The 23,261-nt window shown below is 36.3% G+C and overlaps 1 protein-coding gene across 3 annotated transcripts in view; it reads left to right on the top strand.

Moving 5' to 3' along the window:
- The window catches only part of PTPN3 (protein tyrosine phosphatase non-receptor type 3), a 121,683-nt gene that overhangs the window by 75,580 nt on the left and 22,842 nt on the right, over nucleotides 1–23,261 (top strand). For all 3 annotated transcript variants that reach the window (XM_032182622.1, XM_032182621.1, XM_032182623.1), the window contains 6 exons: nucleotides 9,802–9,825; nucleotides 12,003–12,201; nucleotides 13,133–13,210; nucleotides 14,033–14,089; nucleotides 20,218–20,374; nucleotides 22,062–22,225. In XM_032182622.1, the coding sequence (XP_032038513.1) occupies nucleotides 9,802–9,825; nucleotides 12,003–12,201; nucleotides 13,133–13,210; nucleotides 14,033–14,089; nucleotides 20,218–20,374; nucleotides 22,062–22,225 (679 nt within the window). The remainder of the gene's footprint in view (nucleotides 1–9,801; nucleotides 9,826–12,002; nucleotides 12,202–13,132; nucleotides 13,211–14,032; nucleotides 14,090–20,217; nucleotides 20,375–22,061; nucleotides 22,226–23,261) is intronic.

Raw genomic sequence — 23,261 nt, 5'->3', positions numbered from 1 at the left:
AAAAAAAGGTGTTAATTAATACTGATTATAAATGATGCATATTTTTGATGTGAAGAAATAATCCACAACAATGTGGAGAGTTACTAGCAAGCAACTGTAAGATGGTGATTTTTAATCGCTAAATTGTTAGATCTGGAACCTTGAATCTTAATCATATAGCTGCCTTTTTTATTATGAAATATGTTTGCATTAGTTTCATTCACTATCTGAAGCTCAAGACTGTTCAAGATGCAATTAGCACAGCATATAGCTATTTATTTTTCAGACTGCCGTGAGCATTTTAGGGATAGGGGGAATGGCAGAAAGTTATTGCTTGTTTTTACTTCAGACCCTGGGTAATGTTTTAAGTCATTTTCCTCAAGACACAATTACCTTCAAACTGTTCTGTTTGCTTTTGGGGACACATTTATAGATAAAACTTGTGTATCAAGACTTACTGTGTACTTAATCCTTCCAAGGCATGCTTGGAATCTTGGTGGACATTGGAGTTTCAGAAGATAATGTTGCTGTCAGAGTGTATAAACATGCTCTAATTTCCCTATAAACCTTTTTTTCCTCCTGACAATACCAAGTATAATTATTTTTAATCGATTTTTCCTTGCTGTATTTAATCATTTAAGGGTGATTTAAGGGTCTTAATCAGTCATGTTCTATTTTGTTTCTAAAAACCAGTGCAAATTAGAAAACGAATTATGGGGAACAGTTCTTAGTTTAGAAGACTTGAAACATATCAATTATTAATATCATCTTCAATTTCTTCTTCCACTTATTAAATATATTGTACTGTATCAACATGTCAACACCTAGAACTGTTTCCTGTTAAGTAATTAAAATAACCATGCTGGACATGAGGGCCAAGGATATTTTTTCATTTATTGTATTGTTTCCCTGAAGAACACGGTGATCGTTTTAAGAATGTACTTTGAGTGAATGTTCTACTTTCTAAATACAATTTGAGGAATATCCTACAGGTTGTGGCTGGAAAAAAAAGACAATTAAAAATTAGAGTGAACTTTGAACATAGGCAAACTACAAAAAAACAGGGCAAGCTTGTCTTTTGTTTTGTACTGGTGTAGCTAGACTGCTCCTGCTACCCAAATTATCTAAGGTACTATCATATTCGAGTACAATTTGAGGCTGAGCCATAGACAAAAGAAGCAATTTTTCTCTCTCAGATTAGAGTCTGCAGAAAAGATTGGAGCTATTACATACATATTATAGACAAAAAAAAAAAAAAATTGCTCTAATCCCAAAGGAACATATATTAAAGAGAGCTTTATTCACAGGGAATGAATAGGTTTGCTTTTCCAAGCCACGCCATCTCAAATCACAGCTGCATACAAAACCTGTCATTAAAGACAGTGCTGAAGAGGACTTCAAGAAGACTTTTGTTTAGTCCAGGGCTTCCCAGCCTTTGTGAAGAAAACTTCCCTGTCAATTTTTTCTCCTCTTGCTTGCTGTGCTGCTGTCCGTCTCATCTGACTGCTGCTGCCACTGCAAAGTTAACACTGATGCATGCATGGAGTCTACACTGACACTTCCCAAGCCTAATAGGTTACTTTGTTGTTATACCACACTTTTATCATTGCTGTGCTGCCTCACCAGTTCAGAACAGGTAATTTAGTCTATCTTCTGACTATATCTTTGCTAGCTATGTTCACTACATTTATCCTATGCCTGCATACATACATGTATATGCATTACTACTATTATTTTGTTTTTCAAATGATTACAAGAATAATACTAAAGTAAAACATACTATTTAGTAAGTGTGCTTGTTTGGTAACTCTTTTTCAGTTAAAATTAGCTTTCCCTAGTCTTGACTTGAGCTTCCCTGGAGGTGTTTTGCTCTTCATTGATTTGCATTTTCTTCACTGAAGCACTGCTGTTACTGACTTGCTACACATCTCATTTTAAGCAAGATAGAAAATCCATTTTTTTTTTTTTGTTATGTTACATATCTTCAGAAGTCTTTAAACATTGAGGTATACATTAGGGAAGAGCTATGAATATGAAGGTTTATGGCATCCCTTTAAGATAGATAGAAAAAAAATTATATGGATTTATTATTTCTAAGGTCTGCTGAAAAGCTGCTTTAATTTATTTTTTTTTTCTCCTGAAACTGTTTGTGTCATACCAACAGGCTACCAGACATGAAACTATCCTGATAGGTTGATTTGTGAAATGGGGAATCTTGCGTTTGGGAAAAAATATTCTGTGATAGATCTATATTATGACTCGTTATTTCTAAAGGCAGGCTGATGGAGTTGTGCAGGGAATTCTTTTCAATTGCACTTTTCTTCTTTTTTTTTTAAACCTGCTATGTACCTGAAGATTATCACTGTTGCAGTCTTTCTTCATAAGGGTACCCTTGCAGCTTCCAAATTTGGAATGAGGAAAACTTCTCTGGTAGTGAAGAACGAATTATTACCCATTTGTCTTTCTGTGACATCAACACAATCTCTACGCTGCTGTGTCATTTGAGGGCAAGAAGCTATAGTAAAAATTAAGTAGTCCTATTGAATTATGATATTGTTTCAGGACCGTGTTAGGATATTCCAAAATAGCTACAATTTTATTAGTAACCTTCAAATCTATGTATTTAGCTGGAGCAATAGATTGATTACATTATGGGATCATAATCTAGCATGCTTGATCTTATCAAGATTGATCGTGTCAAGAAACTAATTTTTGTCTTGACACAGCACTGTCCATCCCCAGTGTAAAATCTGTTTCTCAGTATTGACATCTATTAAAAAAAAAAAGAAAAAAAAAAAGTAGCTGATATATGGGGAATGTCAACTGAATATCTATCATACCTAGTAGTTTATGTGTAAGATCCTTCAATGCTGATTTGAAAGAACCTGGCATATCCTTTGCCTTCTATTAAGGAAGAGAAAATTAAAAAGACTAAAATGAGTTTGCTTGTTTCCTCATTTTGTAGATGTAAATGGTTTGGTAATACATATTTTAAACACTTTGTGATCTTGAAATCACAATGGCCAGGGGTTGCCATAAAAAAAAAAGAAAAAAAAAAATAGAGGCTTTTAACTCAGTAGTATTTAGGGAGCTTTGAACTTCATTTTTCCACACAGGTTTCTTTCTTTTTTCTCCCTTCTTGCCCCCAACAGTATTACACTGGAATTGTTGGTGCCTTAGGTGTGACATTAATGTTCACACTTCATGGTGAAATGGAAAGCGGAAGTAAATGTTTGAAAAAGAAAGGAAAAAAACGGTGAAAGCCATTGTTTTGTTAAATGTTCTTAACCACAGAGGACCCATCTGTGGGAAGGTGCATGTTTTTCAGCCTGTGACTATGAAATGGGAGGAGTATCCTCTACTCATGCCCATATTTAAGTTTTTAATCTAGCTCTGTGGGAAGACCGTGTCATTGTTACAAACACCCACGCTTCCTCCTTCACTGAATGTTGTATCATTAAAGTTAGCTGGTGTTTCTTTCAGAGATGGCAAGGCCCTAGAAGTGAAAGGTTAGTGAAAGAAATGAATTTTTTAGTGGTTCAGGGTAATGTTATTCATGTTACTTGTATGAGACCAATTTGTCCTTTATGTAAGGAGCAGAGTTCCTTTGACCTTGCAAATTCAAGTTTAATGGCTTATTTTTTTAAAAATGTATCTATGCCCCTACTATAGGTTTGTTAATGTAGTGTATGGATTGTTAATGTAGTTGTTGCATGCTCTTCTAAAGCTTCGTTCATGTTTTTGAATACACCTGAGTGCATGTTAGTAAGAATGTATAAATTCAACCACATGTAGTAGGTGCTATTTTAGAGAAAAAATAACTGAGTTACTTTGAAAAGAAAAGTATCCCAGTTAAGCGGTGTGGAGGGTGTTAGTTAAACTATTCGGTTTCTCTTGTTCCCTGTGTAATGAAATAAACCAAGGCTTTAGTCTGTTTGCATAGGAGCAACTGATTCAGGAGGGTTTTTTTCGAGTAGGCTCTGCGGCCTAACAACAGATTAGCTTCAAAGTTCTGTTTAATCTGTATTTCAGAAAGAAGACTTGTAAAACACATTTCGAAGAGACATTCAAACTCATTAAAGCATAAGGCAGAAAAACTGACAGATGAGGCCTTGTATAGATCTTGTACTTATATTTAAAGACTTACTGTTGATTAATCAGCAAAATAAACCTGGCTAATTCTTCACAGATATGAGAAGAGGCAAAAGGTTGGAGTGAGGAAATCAGTCACACATTTAAGTTATACTGCCAAAAGAGGTTTATTAAGAATATGGAGTCAGTCTCTTCTTGGAAGCATGCAGCAAATATACATGTGAGGTGTTGGACCCAAGTTACCCGAGGAAGTGCTGAAAAGACACATAGAAAATAAAATTTGTGCTGAGCTTGGTTTATCCTTCAAACATATTCACATAAAGGTTGAGGTGTTTCTGTCCTTGGAGAAATTAAAATCTGAACAAAGGCATGAGCACCCATATCTAACTCAGTTTAGATGACCTCCCAGGCTCCTTTCCAACCTAAATTACTTCAATTCTATGATTCTACTTACTATAAATGCAACATATTCCTGCATGAGCTTTTTCCTTAGTTAAACATGCTTGCCAAAGCTATTAACCTCTTTAACTTACAATCTAAAACTATCCTTTGCTGGTGATGCAGAAGGTATAAAGGCTACAGTCCCAGAGTTGGAGGGGAAGGAAGCAAAAGGTTGAGCTAGTATGCAAAAGGAAATTCACTGACATTATGCTATGAATTTCTGGAAGTGTATATATGCTCCTAGTGTAAGTGTGATGTATCATCTGGCAAAGTTATTGCATTGAAAATAGATTTCCTGCACTTAGCCTGCATTAGGTCAATTCTTTCAGCTTAATGTTTTGATAAACTGTAGCCACTTAGTGAGATTTGGTAAACTTGCTATGGGAACACATCATTATTTTAACTAAGATACTCATTTTTGTATACAAAATTTTTAAAGTGCTGCCATTGATGAAAGTGCCCTTGAGATGTATCCAGCTAAGTTCCAGTAACTACTACCTTGGTATAAAATTGCAAATATTTTTAAAGAACTTAATTTAAAATGCTTTTTTCCTCAGTCTTTAATCATATACAACCATGCTTAATTCCTCATTGTTACAAATCCCCTGCACTTCACAAGTCTGTCGTCCTAGTTCATGTACTTCAAACTTTCTTAAGGAAGATGCCCTCCAATGCAAGGCAGAGGATCTCAGAACATTTCCATTTCATTTCCCTTAACCTTGTCATTCCATCACTTACCATTTGCATCCTCTTCATCATCTCACTTGAACACTTTTCTGAGGCTTTTCTATTGACTAAGTTAATTAAATGGTTTATGGTCAGTAGAGGAACTGAAAGAATCCTTTCATTGGAAATGGAAGCAGCTTATCAACGTGGATGTTTGCAGCTTACAGAAAATCACTGAAACACTCATGTATACCATGAAGTCTACAAGTTTTCTCAGTAATGGCATTCAAATGTACAGCACAAAGAATCCATGTGGCCTTGCACAGTTTTTCTGTTCACAGAAATGCTTAATGTTAACTGTGCAAGTCATTCTGTAGGTAAACTTCTCTAAAAGGCAGCAAAACATGATGCTGTAAATATCTTGCAGTTAATTGGTTCATGAATAATGATCCTAGTTTAAATGGGGAGTTCTCAGAAAAGAGATAAATAGAAGTGCTGGCGTATTCGGTCTCCCCACCCCTGCAGGTGTTAGGAAGAAAAGAAGCTTAAAGAACTTTAAGAACACTGCAAGGGCAAAACCTACAGATGTTTCCTTCAGTTGTTTGTAGAGAGGGAGTTTTGCTACAGTTCTATTGTTTCAGTTGTCCCTTTTCTCTTGGGGTTTGTCTTTAGCTTATCATCATCAGTTCTCAGAATAGCAGAATTCTCTGGTAGGGCACACAACTGTGGGAAGGAGGGGTCTTTCCTTGAGACTTGACACAAAAGGAGAGTGGGATTTTCACAGCAAAGTGTTCTATTGTAAAGATCATCGCTGACAGAGCAGTCCATAGTGAGTGAAAGATTGAAATAGCATCTTTTTAGACATATTGTGGAGTAAGGAAGAGGAATCACTTGTAGTTTTCATTTATTGCTTGCATGTTAGCTGATCCAATGGAAAGTTTAATCTCCTTGCAAGGAAGGTCTCTCTTTCTTGATGAAAAGGTTGATTGGTTGGTCTGGTGAGTGTTCTCTTTTATTGACTTAAAATATGGGGCTTGTTGCATGTTGTGAAATAAGGAAGATAAGTTAGTAAAACGTGGAATACAGTATAGCCAGAAAAGATGATCTCAATATTCCTGTTCAAAGTACTTTGTCACACTGGTGAATAATTCACTGCCAGAAGTAACATTTCATTGAGTTGCAAAGATAAAATTCTGCAGCTATAGCTTGCTGTCCTGATAAGAACTTTATGAATGAATACACAGCACTGATATATCTTGTAAGGATTGGATATATCTTGTAAGGATTTGGTCTTTTTCTAGTCTAAGTTTTTGGTTACCTTTTTATATTTTAAAAGGTTGCAGAATGATTCAGTTACTCCTTCAGATGGATATGTTTGAATTAAAGTACAATAATTCAACCTATAAATCTTCAGCAATATTACAAAGGATTATATCCCACATTTAAGTCTCCAGATATTTTATTAAGATAATTGAGAATCTGCTGTATGACTATATGAATGGAAGTGCAAATTGTGTTTTTGTCTCAAATAACCTGACTGTCCTGTGTTGGAGATGGGAGATATTATATTAAAACAGGGACATTGTATCAGAATTTTATGTTATGTAGGCTTTTTTGTTTGTTTGTTTTAGGAGCTTTCACCTGGGTTAACATAACAGCTTGAACTCTACAAAGAATTTGGTAATAGAGCCGTATCTCTTCTGTGGCACAGCATAGAAAAATACACAGCTTCATTGTTCTTTCCCTCAGAAGGAAATCAATTAGCTCAAACTAAAATAAATTCTATGATTCTTTATTTTTAGCATGACTTCCAAAGGAAATAAGGCTTATGTCATCGTGTTGCCTGTCTGTGTTCCTTCCCACTTCAGAAAGTCTGGACAACTGCAGTCACATCTAATGTGGGGATGGAGCTTTCAAAGATGCTAACTTTGTTTTTTTACGAGCTTAGTGAAAACCGGTGTATAGGTAGAAAAAACACTTGATCTTATCTTCTCTCACTGAGTAATTCCATTATGAGTTCAACAGTTGTCTGTACCTCTTAGATTGGCTGCTCAGGCACCGTATGTGTGCATGGTGCCAAAGGATCTTTTGTACTGCTGGCAGTTAGGGAGTACAAGTATTGCGAGGATTGCAAACAAGAGAACTGAAGGTACTTGTGGGAGCATGGGGGAGAATGTCAGTGGGATCCCAAAGGTGGGGCATGAGTGCAGTAAAGAAAGATGAACAACAGTGTTGTTGTTTGTTGTTTTTTTGTGTTTTTTTTTTTGTTTGTTTGTTTTTAAAAAGTACACACAACCCAAACTTCCACAAATTCTTATTGAATCAGGTTCACTCACCATCTTTGCCTCTCAAGGAAGAATTTGTTCATCTTGTAGAATAAGGAAACTGAACTAGAATGAACCTTTTATTTCTACTGTAGTTTTTACTGAAACATAGTACGTGATTCTTAATATTAGGGTTGTTTTAGAAAACAACATTTGGAAAATCTAACTGTACTGTGAATTGCTTCCTGTAATTTGACAATTCAGCTCTGCACCCAAGCTGAACTGCTTGTTTGTATTTTTCCAGCATGGAGTTGTATTGCTTAGGCTTTTTGGTTGCTACTTACTAAATTTGTAAAGCTCTGTTCTATCTGCCATACAGACTTTAATTTGCAAGCACTTTTTTTGGGTAACCTTTACTTTCAAATTGATTATAGTATCATACTTATTATTTTAATTGATGTAATATGGTTTAACTCACTGCTTCAGGTGGTTTCTGATGAAGCTCTTCAATTGCTTCAGAAAATGCTCTATGTTATAACTTTTGATACTTTTCTCCATGTAGAGCTGCTAAGTTTTTGAATATATTTGCCACACTTAAAAAGCTATCTAATAAAACAGACAAACAGTAACATGATCTCATTTTACAATCTGACAGTTAATTTATGTCTTCACTGCTGAGTAATTATTGTGATGAAATGTTTAAAGGAAAAACAGTAGTAGACAGTACTTAAGTCCCATTCTTTTAGTAAAAAGCTGTGCTTATGTTTGTTGGTTAACTGAAATGAGTAAGATAACAGTTTTGACAGAGCACTTTATCAAAAAAAATGCCATAATTTGTGTAGCTAGGTTACTAAATTCAGGAGAAACTGGCAAAGAAATACAAACTTGAGGCAAGTCATTGCTTTGCTTTGTGTGACAGGGAGTGATATATTCATATGTGGCTTTCACCAACAAATTTTCATGTGATAAAGCTTGCTGTAAGGCAAATACCTTGATACCTTGACCGTTTTAGCCTCCAGCTGTGACCTTCTTCTGGAAAGGAGGCATCTTTTGGGGACTGTTAGCGTTAGGTCAGAGGTTGGACTCGGTAATCTTGAGGTCTCTTCCAACCTAGAAATTCTGTAATTCTGTAATCTGAAAGGGTAATTGTGGTGAGGGGCTGCTGTCCCAGCAATGTACCTGAGTATCAGGGCTTGTTCCAAGCAACAAAGTCTTTCTGTTTCCTGAGGTGTTCATGACAAGTTTGTGGAAGCAGAAATGGGAGAGGAGTAACTGGATTGTAAAGGAACTGGACAGTCAGCCTAAGCAGAGTGGACTATAACTTTCCTTATTTTGTCTCTTTTGCATGTTTTATAGAATATAAGAAAGCCAGAACTGCTCCCTAATATGATTAATTGCTTCTATTTCCAGCCTCTATACTCCATTTCAGTTTTTCTTTTAAGTATGTTTGAATAAATGACAACTTCAGAAGTCCCAGAACTGCTAATTGTTGGTGGCCATGCGAGTCTTCTTAGAAAGCATCACTAAATGTTTGCACGATTTTCCAATACTTTTCCTAAGCATCAGTTAGCCACTTCTGAAAACAGAATATTGGGTTAGATAACCAATCCATCACAATGTACTGGTTCTTGCATATTTTTTCCCCTCCTCAGTTTAAGCAAATTGTTTTTTCTAGCACAGCAAGTTTTACAATTACCTAGTTCTTTCACTCCTGGATGTGAGCAAAGAGTAGACTTTATCCACAGCAGATGCTGTGTATGAATGTTATCTTGATAATGCTTGAGGACTCTGTTATAATCAGCCAAGCTGCTCAGCAAAGAGCCCTAATTAATTGCCTTTCTTTTCTGTGCTGGATTGTCCTCACCTGTGTAGTCACTTCTACTTTAGCTATGCTTTGTGTTAAAATTCCCTGTCAGCATCTGGTCTGCTCTTACGCTAAGTGGTGCTTCTGAAGCAGCCTATGCTAATTTCTCCTTACCTACATGTAAAGAAATATAATCAGTGACATCTTCAGGCAGCGTGATCCACAGCTAAAACTTCCTGAAATGCTGTAGCGTGTCCTGTTCAATAATTGCCTCTGTAAGCTCCAGCGTAGTTGACGTTTCAGTAGCAGATGCGTTGGCTGTCGTTGGGCTTGTGCCAGAAGTGGAAGTGAGTAGTTAGAACTGCCTGGTGACTTTTTTGTTGAGTGGTTCATAAATGCCATAATTGCCTGATTCAGATCTTCTGCACAGGATTAAGTATTCTTTAATTTTCTGTGAACACACCTTTTGGCTTACACACTGGCATTTTTTTAATTAGAGTTTAGTTCCTGTTTTCCTGAAGATTTAACTGATGTTTATTTACTCGTTTTTAACAGGTCATCGGAACAAGAATCACCAAAGTGAGTTTTCTTTAAACTTTATTATAGATTCCTTAGCTTTAAGCTATGTAACAAAATACATAAATTATTTTTTCCAAGTACTTATTTTTATAGTTTGAAAATCGAAATGGATGTGTAAACCAATGAATATTATAAAGCTTTTATTTTTTTTTTTTTAAATAAGATTTTGGATCAGGATGTGGGAAGTTTTACTTCCTAACATGACCATAAGTGCTGTTAACAAAATAATAATAATTTTAAACTGTTCAGTATAACCTTTTGTAAAAGTTTACTGATGCTAAAATCTGCTGGTAATTTTATCTCGTGACTTTATGTAGTGCCAGGAAGCACTAACTGAAGTAATTTGTCATGTTCTTCTGGTGGTGTTAATTTTTTCTACACTGGAAGATCATTAGGAGCTATGCTCTCAAGTTGCAAGTGAATATTTTCTTAATAACATATGTTCTGAAAAATGTATTATGATGTGTTTACATATACAGTGTTCCTGCTTACTTAACAATGACTTCAAGAAATAATGAAAACCTCTTGGAAGCTACCAGATTAAAAAAAATAATCATAATAGCATAATTCTTTTTTTTTTTTTTTAAGTGTCATTATTGTTTGCCAAAGTATTTTCAGATTATTGAAAGAGCCAAGTGAATCATGTCTCCTGAAAAACATTTCCTGTGGTAACTGAAAATCCTGCAAATGTTGTACAAACCATTTAATTCACATTGCCAAGAACATGTAATAAAACTGAGCATCAGAAATATTAAGGCAAAACCACATTTGCCAAATGACATCTTTCAACATAAGTTGTAGTCAGATTTCTACAAACTGAGAAATAAGTGTTTGCATTATTATTAATGTTTGCAGGTCCTGTATGTTAAAAGCCTACATTACGTTCCTCTGCAGTGTAGTTCATTGACAGCTAGCAGTGGCCCCTGGGAATGGTTCAGAAAAGCTCACGTATATGAATAGAATTGCACCAGAGCAGAGACTGATGTTGGAATTCACAAATTTCAATGCCAGGGTTTACTTCTGATACTTCCTCTCTTTGAGGATTTAATGTTGCTTTTAGGTATGGTGAAGCAGATAATGAATCACATACACTCTGTAAAAAAAACTAACATCACGTGCTTCCAAGGATCAAATGTACTTCATTCCAGTGTTGGGTTGCCCAGTAGCAGTGCAGAGTATTGCTGCAAACTGTCCTGCCACTGAGCATCCATGATGCAAGTGCAAGGTCAGTCTGCAGTGTGGCACATCTCAGTTTGTGCCATACACAGCACTATACGTTAATGATAGGACACTGTGTCTAAGCTGCACCGAGCTTTCCCAACACACAGATTTTCACAAAGTATTGTGTAGTTTTTGTGAAGATGGATCTTTTATTATGTATGGTGAGTTTGATCTAATTGAAGAACAATTTTAGTTGTATTAGAGGTCTGCATTTCTTCCCCTTCAGAAGAAATAACTGTAGCTGAGTGAACATTTGAAAGGTCATGGGGCACTACCAGGCAGCTTGTCCAATTCTAAGATATGATGTATTCATTTACTTACTGTTTTCTTTCTTTTTTTTTTTTTTTCATCGTTGAATTTTAAGGTTCTTGACCCATTAGTTCAGGTCTACACTTCCATTTAATTCTGGGTCCTTCTTCATGGCTATAATTACCTCAAAGACAGAATATAGTACTGTTATTAGCCCTGTCAAGGTCACTTCATTTCCTATTTCTCTGACAATTTACCGTGGCTTTTCTGCAAACCACCTTCTCGCAGAGAGATAAGGTTGAGCTGGCACTCATGTGAGTGGAATGAAAAAGAGTACTTTGCAAAAATGAGTGGAATCACAGTATACAGTTTTCATGGGTAGGACTGGAGTGCCTTTCCCCTGGGGCTCAACTCTCATTTCCTCCACGTTACTGTGATTTCCTGTACCACTTCAGCATTGCCTTTCACTGCTAACCTCCAAGTAATTTGCTAAAAATGTTTCTGCTACTCAGTTTTGTTTTGTCCCTTCTTCTGGACATCCACAGATCAAATAACTGTTACTTTGAATGGCAAGAAGTGTTAAAATCCAAGTATGAAATTGGCTTGCTCTTGGAACCGAGCAGTACGTTTGCATGTTTTATGCTGTTTAACATAAAAATCTGGATAACTATACCTTCCTAATATTTATTTATCTTTCTTAAACAAAGGAACGTATTGGGAAATAGTCCAACTCGGAATTCTCTGACCCATACCTCACCTAAAACCTTGGCTCAGTCTCCCAATGGAGTTGGTAACATTTCTGGCTCTTACCCTTTGGAAGGGGTGGATAAATACTTCTTAGAAACATATGACAACATTACAAAAAGTAGCTCAACAGAAGATTCCGGTCAGTACTACTGTGATAAGGTATGTTCAGTTGCATTCTTTTAAAATCAAAACTGGTGCTAAATGTAGCTTTGAACTGTAGATTTAGAATCCACATAAATTGTGATTATATCCTGGGATGAGCATGTTTTATGCGGTAATAGGAATAAATCTTCTTGCCTTATTCAAACGTATCTAAAACTCTATATAAAATATGATAGGCAGGCCTACCAGCTACATTGTTTTCCCATAGTGTCCAGGTTTCTAGCAGCATTTGTAGGGAATCTCTTAATGGAATGGGAATCCTTGCATAACTCAAGTGGCTATATGACTCAATAGCAGACACAACTCTGTTTTATCCCAGGCATCTCCTCTCTGGGATGGCTAAAAATCACGCTTTCACCAGGTGCCCCATGCTAGCTTTATGACTGCAAATCATTCCTCTCCTTTTCTCCAGCCTCTTCCAGAGGTGTGCTTAACAACTTTCTAATCTGCCTGTCCAGTAGCTGCCACCAAGTTTTAATCATTCCGGCTTGTGGATCTCCTGCAAAAGATATCGTGTACCCTTTTAGAGGAGAAAAGTTGAAGAAAAAGAAGTAACTTCATAATACTTAGAGTAAGAGTGCTTCAAGGGTGTTGTACCTATCTTTTTTTTTTTTCCTTCAGTCACCTTTAGCAAGGACAACACATTGAAAAATTTAATAGGTATCAATTGGAAAAGTTAAGATGACAGTAACAGTGTTAGTGCAGAAAAAGCAAAGAACATATCCACCAATATACATGCTGCTATTTTTACAATTAAAGGTTACAATTGTGAGTGTATTCTTTAACCTTAACTTCTTCCTTTTTAAAACACAGATTTACATAGAGTATTCTTGTTCAGCATGTCTACGTTTGGATACACTATATTCTTATTTGCTGCTGTCTTGTTTTAAAAACTAGAAAAGTTTGTTGATTTTTCTGTATATTACAGAATGAACTAATTGAGGGAGAGTTACTTTTGGTGAGAATCACACCAGATGAAGATGGGAAGTTTGGATTTAATCTAAAGGTAAAACACCAATCTTTTGCTTATTTTTACAGGATTTATGTAGATGATTTAGCATTATGAATACATTTCATTTTTAATGACCATGACATGTTTCAAAAGCAAACTGCCTATTTTGCTGCATAAATGTGGACTCCAACATTTAATTGAAGGTATTAATTTCTGGAAAAACTTGCTTCTGTATTATAAAACAAGTTAAATAGTTGAGTTTGTGATACCTTATTGAATATACCCATAAAAAATCACATTGGAGAGATGAAAATTAATTAAGGAAGAAAATTGAAATAAGTATTGATTTCTGTGTAAATTTTTGACATCCCCTCACTGAAATTCTATTTAAAAAGATAGAGTAGTGTAAACTAGCCATAATATCAAAATCAGGGTCGAATTTGATCATTTTGCTTGAGGCATTTTATTGGTGGAGCAGTGGTAGCTTCATGTAAAGGGAATAAGGGAAGATAGCTGTCTGGAACTTTGCTACCTGACCTCTTGCAAGTTCATCACAATATTTAAGGATACTGTCCACTTAGTGAGTACAAACGTTGAATTAGGCTAGGTCGAAGAGTAGGATTTGAGTAATGGTGCATTTCATCTGTTTATTGCCTGTTAAAATGTACAGGCAGGCAAAGACACTGGTTTTAGTTAACTGGAAAAAAACACACACGTCTCCTGACATTCACTCATCAAAATTCAACCTAACTGACTTACATGTACAGTGATAGAACACTAACTTTATAAAAATAAAATTAAAATAGGCAATTGCTTATGTTTATAATGTACGTATTATAATGATACATTTATAGTCATTATTTTCTTCATCTCTAGGGTGGTGTAGATCAAAAAATGCCATTACTGGTATCGAGAATAACTCCAGGATCACCTGTAAGTAAATTCTTACCATTTTTAATCTCTCATTTATTACTTCTTCCACCAATGTCTAGTGTTTACTCATAGGAATTTGGAAACACACAACCAGTATGAAATAATAGATGAGCTGGGTTTTTTTTAGAAATTGATTTGACCAGTGTTTTCTTGCGCTGTGGATGAAAAGATTGGGAATTGCTGAAAGCATGTTTGTTTCCCCTATCATCTCAAAAAATGCATCTTAAAATGGCTCTGGAAAATGGAAAATGTTTGAAGAGGGGCAAAAAGAATGGTTGAAGATGCAGAACAGAAGTGAGTAGTCTGGGCCTCAGCAGCCAAGAAAAAAATAAAGGATTTCAGAGAGATATGGCAAAGATCTGCAAGGTTTTTTGGAGCAATGTGCAACAGGTAGCAGGGGATTCCATTAAAAGAAGTATGGAGTATCAAATCAAGTTTGTGAAAGTCAGGTTGAAAATGAATGAATAGTAGTAGTTCTTTGGGCACAAGACACCTATGAAACTCCTTGACAAAGGATGCTGTGATTAAAATAATTTTGTAGGGTGGTTAGGAGAGGATAAATGCTTAAGGGAACAACCTGTTGACATCTTGTTGTGGTCTGACTATTCAGTAACTGAAGAAATCCTTAATGCTAAAAACGCTAATAGGATGGGGGAATACGGAGGGCAGAGCAGGGGTTCAGGAGTGGGGAGCAGAATATGTTCAGACATTGGAATGAGTTGCCTAGAGAGGTGGTGGAGTCACCATCCCAGGAGGTGTTGAAGGAAAGGTTGGATGTGGTGTTTAGGGACATGGTTTAGTGGGTGACGTTGGTAGTAGGGTGATGGTTGGACCAGATGATCTTGGAGGTCTTTTCCAACCTTAGTGATTTTGTGTTTGCACTCATTTTGTTTTGATATGGATATTTGATTATGGCAATGTTTCTGGACTACGTGTACATTCATCAAAATCAGTACAGCCGTTGAGTTCTTACGCTGAATTGTGAAATAATGATATAACACTAACATTTTTCAAAATAAGTGGTTCTTAAGTTTGTGAGGATATGCATCTTATATTTTTATTTCACTCACCTTCTTCCAAAGTATATTTCCCAACTCTCATAAAACAATCTCAGTGTTAACTTGATAGGAGATAGTTCCAACTTAAACTTACAAGTCTGTTGTGCTCTACATATTAGAGACTCTTGAAATGTGATAAGCAGACACAGGGCTGATATCTGAATGTCATGATGTAAATCTAGCTAAAAGAAATTGTTTGAGAACTTGTATGCTGAAGCATTTAAGATTTGTGGCTTGACTTAACGCAGTACACAGCACTCTGTTATGAGCTACAATATTTGAATAGAAAAGTAATAGGAAATTATCATTATAACTTGAATCCATAAAGGGAAAATGAAACAGACCTTAAGGGTTTGTGTTCAACCTAGCAATCTTCGTAAGGGTTATTTGAGATATTGAAGTGAATATAAGACAAGCAGGCTCATTTCACAATTTGTGAAGGAAAGATGCTTCTCCAGAGGCAGTGGTTATCCTTTGGCCGATCAGATTGTCTTCTGGGAAGTATGGCAGTATTGATCTGTTTTTCTCTTTGTTGATTGGAAAAGGACTGTAATTCTAACTTAAAGGCTTCATTTAAGCATCTCCAATTAGTAACTGTAGGCATAGATAGAAGTGACCAATTAGCTTTCTAGACTAATAAAGCAACAAGTGAGCAAGTTATCAAGGGTCAAGGAATAAACTGGAAACTTACACAACTTACACAACGCAGTATTCAATATTCAACAGCAGTGTTATATAAATCACACCATATTACATGAAGAGGAAAAAATAGAGAGCATAACAGTAGTAATGTTGATTATATAGTTTTCCATAAACTATATTTCACCTTCTCTTGACTATTTAATAAAATGTAATTGATATTTGAGAGTTTACGTAGTTATATGGAATGCATTTTTGGTTTACTTTAGCTTCATAGAACATCAGAGATGTCATTCCTTTATTGTATTTGCTGCTGTTTCAGCTTGTTCTGGATTCACACATTACCAAGCAAATTGTGCTCAGGGACACTATTTAATAATATTATTTGCCAAGAATATTTATGAGGTTTGTAGGTTACTTTTTTTTTTTTTTTTTTTTCAATTTTCCTTCAAAAAGATTTGTCTTTTTTTTTTTTTTTTTTTTTTTTTTTTTTTTTTTTTGTGGAAGAGAAGAAACTGTACTCACAAAATAAGGCAGTATTTTCCCTTTGGAAAATAAAAAAAAGGGAAAATAAAGTTGTGTGGGTTTGTTTTTTAAATTCCCTTCTACTACAGCAGTAATCTAGATTGCTAGAAAAATTTGAGGACAGAATAGCAAAATGAGTTGCAGGAGAGCATAAATCTAAAGAACAACAACTTCTTGCAACTGGTATTTTTTTTTTTTTTTAACAAAATTTCTGTACTGTTTTTTTTTTTTTTTTTTTTCCTCCCACAAACAGTATTAATGTCCAAAGGTGATAAAGAAGTAGTTATGGTTGTATTTAATAAAACTTCTGACTGAAAAATAGTATGCATGCTTCTTGGGGCAATAACAAAGTGATTAGCATAAAATGAAACATTGGGTGTGTCAATAGGACAGGAAGCCTTTGACATAATTAATTGTCTGAAAAAGCTCTGTATCTGAAAAATCTACAAATTATGCTTACATGGAAAGAATTAATTCCCCTTTGAGATATATTTTATACAGTCAGATGATTCAAGCAAGAGAGCTGAGGCATTAACATGTCACATGATTAATATAGCTTCTTTGAGCATAGATATTCATCTTCTCCTGTAATAAAGAATAATAGCCAGCAACCAGCCAAGAATTCTAAATTATTGACAAATGTAGGAACTCAGAAACCATTCCTTCTATATTTTTGTTGACTTCTTGATGCTCCTAGACTGACCAGATCAGTCTGTATGACTGATACGATCTTTATATCGTTTATCTTCTCAAATATTACTAACAGCATTTTAGAGAGATTAAATCAATTGTTCATAGTCGCATTCTTCAGTCTTGCCTTCATAAATTATACAAAGTATGGAAGGGACTCTTCTTGGGAACTGTGAATACCTGGTTAAATCAGTGTTGAAGGACACCGTTGCTGATTATAATTGTTCCTCTCTTTTCATGTCTTTCGTTCATCATTGACAATCTTCCATATCCTTTTTTCTTTAGAAAAAGTGGGGGAAAGCAATCTTAATTTTTTAAATTGATTTTTTAATCAGCTTTTCTATTTGGATTCTTTTCTTTTGCATACATCTTTGTTTTCTCTATCTTCCTTCTCTTCTCCCTTATCTGTTTTCTGGCACTTACACACATTTTAAATTTTCTTTAATTTTACTTTATTTTCTGACACAAACGGTTCCCAATTTATTTTCATCTCCATATCACTTTTTTTTTTCTAGCTGTGCATTTTTCTTCCTGTTGGTTCTATCATTATCACCTCTCCTTTCTGTCATCTTCTGTTTTTTACTTGGTAATGTAGTACATCACTGATAAACTTAGTTCAGGAGAGTTATCCATGCTTCCTGCAAGGTATAACCAGGATCAAGAGGAAAGGGCTAATTTAAGCGTCTTGTTCACATTTTGTTTCTTGATAGGACCAATAACATTGGATGAACAAAGTTCAGGGAACCTGTGTTAGCATGAAGGAAATAGAGGGAATAACTATGAATACGGAAGAAGAGACTGTAATGGACTTAGGTCTCATTTATAAAAGATTTTAAATGGAGTATTTAAGTATATGATTCTTGTATAGCTGGGTACTTCCTAGACAAACTGAAAATTGAGATAGCAATGAAAATAGAATTGTTATGTAAGTTGATGCTCTTGTCAAAGGTTGTCTTGAATATCTCCAAGGTGGGAGACACCGCAAGCTCTGGGCAGCCTGCTCCAGTGCTCAGTCACCCTCACAGGAGGGAGGCAAAAAAAAAAGTGTTTCCTGATGTTCAAATAGAAACTTCCGTGTTTTAGTTCGTGCCCATTGCCTCTTGTCCTGGCTCTGGGCACCACTGAGAAGGGCCTGGCTCCTTCCACTCTGCACCCTCTCTTCAGGTATTAATATGCATTAATAAGATTCCCCACTGAGCCTTTTCTTCTCTAGACTAAACAATCCCAGCTCTCCCAGCCTTTCCTCATGCTCTGATCCTTTAATCAGCTTTGTATATCATAGAATCATAGAACGGTTTGGGTTGGAAGGGATCTTAAAGATCACCTAGTTCCATCCCACCTGCATGGGCTGGGATGCCACCCCTAGATCAGGTTGCCCAGGGCCTCATCCAGTCTAGTCTTACCTCCAGGGATGGAGCATCCATGGTTTCTTTCAGCAGCCTGTTCCAGTGCCTCATAAGCCTCTGAGTGAAGAATTTTCTCCTAACCCCTAATCTAAATTTCCCTTCTTTTTTGTTTAAAACCATTCCCCCTTGTCCTGTTATTGTCTGCCCAAGCAAAAAGTTGCTCTCCAGCTTTTTATATAAGCCCCCTTTAAGTGTTGAAAAGTTGCAATAAGGTCACCCTGGAACCTTCTCTTCACCAGGCTGAACATCTCCAGCTCTCTCACACTTCCTTCACAGGAGAGCTTCTCCAGCCCTCTGATCATCTTCGTTGCACTCTTCTGGACCCTCTTTAACAGCCCCACGCCCTTCTTGTGCTGGGGGCCCCAGACCTGGACACAGCACTCCAGGTGGGGCCTCACAAGGGCAGAGCAGAGAGTGACAATCCCCTTTCTCCATCTGCTGGCCGCTCCTCTGTTGATGCAGCCCAGGATGCAGTTGGCCTTCTGAGCTGCTAGCACTCACTGCTGGCTCATGTCGAGCTTTTTGTCCACCAGAACCCCCAAGTCCTTCTCTTCAGGGCTGCTTTCAAAGATTTCTTCTCCTAGTCTGTACACTGACTGTACTCACTCATTCCTGGGATTGCCCTGGCCCAGGTGCAGCACCTTGCACTTGGCCTTGTTGAACCTCATTAGGTTCACATGGGCCCACTTCTCAAGCTTTTCCAGGCCCCACTAGATGGTGTCCCTTCCTTCTGTTGTATCAGCCACACCGCTCAGTTTGGCATCATCTGCAAACTTGCTGAGGGTGCACTTGATCCCACTGTCTATGTTGTTGATAGATATCTTAAACAGTACCAGTCCCAGGACAGACCCCTGAGGGTCTGTCACCAGCCACTTGTCACCAGCCTCTACCCTGATATACAGCTATTGACCAAGACTCTCTGGGTGCAGCCTTCACGTTAATTCATCACTTAAGCCAATATCATCATTCTGGCCATGGCTTGAATTACTTTGTGCGGGATGCAAAGCTAAGTGTGCTAGCAAGTGTGGCAGGAAAATAAGCCAAACAAATGCTAGAGTATGGAAGATAAACTAAATTGCTGTATCCAAGGCAAGCTATAATGCAAGTTTTCAGTTGTAATGGGAAGAACCGTGTCCTAATGTTCTGTGCAGCACAGGTAGGTAGCACTGAAATGTGTTGTAATTGCATAGTACTTGAGCATCATAAATCAAATACTCACCTACATCAATTTATTAAAACTCTAAGTGAATGAAATGGGTATATCATTTGATATCTACCAATTAAGAATCTGATAAATATCAAAAATACAACATATGTATAAACTTCTTAAAATTGTAAAAAGAAATGGATGTCCAGGGAACATCATGTTACTTAAATTATCCTTGGTTTAATAACCTCAGTCATATTTGGGCTTTTCAGTATTCTCTGCATAAAAAGTGAAGGATGTTTACTTAATAAGTCTGTCATCTTGTATGCTTAGAATGCTTTTTCCGGAAATTCATTTGCTGACGTTTAGTGTTTGAAATTTATATCTTTAAGAGCAATTTGCTAATGGCTATCTGATGAATACAAATTCTTTTTTTAGCTATTAGTATGCCGTTTGAACTGTTTCTCATCTTCATTGAGAGGCTTTGAAGCAACAAAAAGCTTTAGATCTCATTTCTTTGATAGAATTTCTGTAACAGAAGATGAAATTTTGTCAAGAGGACTCGGAAGAATTTGCTTGCATGATGAACTTCATATACTGATTTGTTCCTCTTTACATGACTGGATGCAGTGACATTTATATGTTTCTTTGGTCTTGAAACAGGCTGATAAATGCATTCCAAAACTGAATGAAGGTGATCAAATAGTATTAATTAATGGACGAGATATCTCAGAGCACACGCATGACCAGGTGGTCATGTTCATAAAAGCCAGCAGAGAATCTCACACGAGAGAGCTTGCACTTTTGGTCAGGCGGAAAGGTAACTGGGCTTATTTTATTCACTTTTTAATGTATTTGAGACTGGTGTTCTTATGGTTGGTGGAATACCTTCTATTTAAATACATGTGTTCTCGGTTCACTTGGAATATGTCCGTGCTAGAAAGTTCTCCCTGCATTTAAATTAGTATCATAAATAGTTTTAACTGGAGGCTCTTTCCAGTGCAACAAAGATTCTGTCAAGTTAGAATTTCTTCTTATGTTTTTAGCTCTAAAAATCTACAAAGCAGCAAATGATTCCTTTCAAAAGTTCTTTTTGTAAATATACATAATTTTACAAATTGTTAATTGCGTGTTTGCAAATACCCATGAGCTGCTGTTGCCCAGCACGATTATGCTACAAAACAAGTCAAATGAGCTTTCTTTAAATTCCTACAGTAGATGTTTTATGATGATAATGAGCTTGACCCATGCAGTCTACTCACTAAATTGCTGCTGGCAAACAAGACAGTCTGAAATATGTAGGGGCATAGGCCTTTATATGTAAAATACAGAGGACCAATCTTGTTCCATTTTGCTTGCTCCTATTTAAACACATGCAGATCCCAGGAGCTTTCAGATGAAGTGAAACTTCTGGTTTATTATTTACTTTCTTTAGGAACTATGATGAGACCTTAACACAAAGGTTTGCAAAGAGTTTCTGATTACATTATGACTTAAAAATCTGAAGGGATTATGCTTTGCTGGGAAACAGGAGGCAATAAAACCGCATAAATGTTATACGCCTCTGTAGCATTTACTTTATTTTAAATTTTGTATGTTCCTGGGAAGACAGATGTCTCTGTGTTTTGTTCTCCCTGAACACAGTCCTGCTCCTGTTATTGCAGGCCTCTCCAGTGACTCTGTGCAGTATTTAGTCTTTCCTTAACCTTTTTTCTAGTCCACTTCCTACCTGCAGATAAGTCTCTTCTTAGCTAAAGATAACCTATGACTCCATGCCAGTCATTTGTATAGGCATGAGTCCAAACATTTCCCCATTTTCTGTAGTTTGGCAGGTATGGGCCATTCTGATCATTGCGGAGAATAACCACAGATGGACACGTTCAGTGATACAATAGCTTTCATAGAGCAACAGAACTGGTGTATAGTTTAACATTTTTCACATTCTTCAACATGTTAGCAAGGAGTATCATAGAAAACTGGCAATTTATTAAATCAGATCCTTCAGTGTTAGTATAAGAGATTGGAAAACAGAATTCAGGTGCTTCTCTAGTGGAAAAGAAGTACAGTATATGCTTGTGTTGATTTTATTGCAGGAAGTCCAAGCTTTTTGACATATTCCATTAATTAATTTCTAAATTATTTTAGGCAGAACTCATTTAGTTTTCACAATGGTTAATGTTGTGGGCTGTAAGCATGTCCAGCAGTTCCACCTGCAAGACTAGATGACAGCAAAAAAAAAAAATATCTTTGCGTTTGGAAGTAGTGGTTTGCCATCATAGTTGGCTCCTTAAGGAGTTTTGTTTTCCTGAAGACCATGAGGACCTTTTACTCTTTCCCTTTTCTTCAGTAATATGGTATATAAAGAAATAAAAGTCTGTTGCTGTTACTTGCTTTCTTGAGACCTTAAATTTGCAAATCTTGTTCTCGCAAGCTGGTAAATCTTAGTATGTGTTGCAAGCACATTAGTACTGTATGTAACAGATTTTAATTTTCAATGCATCTTTCAGTAGTTAAACAATTTGTGGAGCCTAAATCAGAAGATGAAGTTGATTCCCAAAATCTCCCAGATTCTCTTCTTCCTATCTGTTCTGAATATGCTGATACTCTGGAGGAGTCTATGGAACAGCTAAGGAAAGGACTGGAAAGTGGGACAGTACTTATTCAGTTTGAGGTAGGTAATGCTCAACTCAAACGCTATTAATACAGACCAGTAGCTGTGACCATCAAGTAAAGTCAGGGCTTAATTAATTACAAAACTTATTGCTCCCTTTCGGTCTTATTTCAAGAGAACATAAATATGAGTTGCCCATCAGTTTCACCCTCCCCTGCAGGAGAAAGAGGAGAATGAATTATCAGACTTGCATAAAACATTACCTGCTGAGACAAATGTTTTAATTAACATGTTTCTAGCTCAAATACCCAAAGCTCACTAAATGTTGGGTTTTTTATTGAGTACAATAGCAGAGTTGACAGAGGATAGTCTTGTACTTTGTTTCTTTTCCCATGCTGCTCAGTGAAGTTTCTGAAACCTTTTATACCCTAACTTGATTTTTCACATTCTCATATTTCACTGCCTTTCATGGAGTAACAGCAGCAACTTGACTGCTCCTGTTCTTCTTCTCTTAGAGGCTGATATGAAAGTTTGCGATGTTAAGTTATATTTGAGGTTTGTAATGTGCAGTCTGTGATATTTTTTCAGTAGCAATCCAAAACATTGATGGTTACTTCATGGGCAAGTTACTCTGCTGGTGAGGTTCCCCCGTATGTGGGATAAGACTTGGCTGAACTGCTGTATAGATTAATTCATTAATGTTTGTTATGTTCTACAACATGTCAGCAGAGAATATCCTAGAAAACTGACTAACAAAATGTACTTTATTAAAATAGTTCTTCAGTGTTAGCAAAAGAAATGAGAAAAGATAACTCAGTTCCTTCTCTAATGGAAATAAATTATAATGTGTGTGTGTTTGTGTTCATTTAGCTATTGGGGATCCAAACATTTATTGTAACTTTGGAGAAACCCTGCTTGTTGTTATCTATTAATTTCACATAGTTGAAGTCTGGCATAATCCTTTATGACTCGAAACTTGTAGAACAGTAGTGCCTTCTTTCCTCATTTTTTATGTTTTTCCTTTGTTGTTACAAATGCCATGAGATTTAATGGTGATTGCTGAAGAGTTGTGGTGTTATTTATTATATAACCACTC

The sequence above is a fragment of the Aythya fuligula genome, chromosome 2 (genome assembly GCF_009819795.1).
Source record: "Aythya fuligula isolate bAytFul2 chromosome 2, bAytFul2.pri, whole genome shotgun sequence".
Classification (NCBI taxonomy): Eukaryota; Metazoa; Chordata; class Aves; order Anseriformes; family Anatidae; genus Aythya; species Aythya fuligula.
The sequence above is the reverse complement of the archived record's forward strand: the minus strand, read 5'-3'. Positions and strand labels throughout refer to the sequence as shown.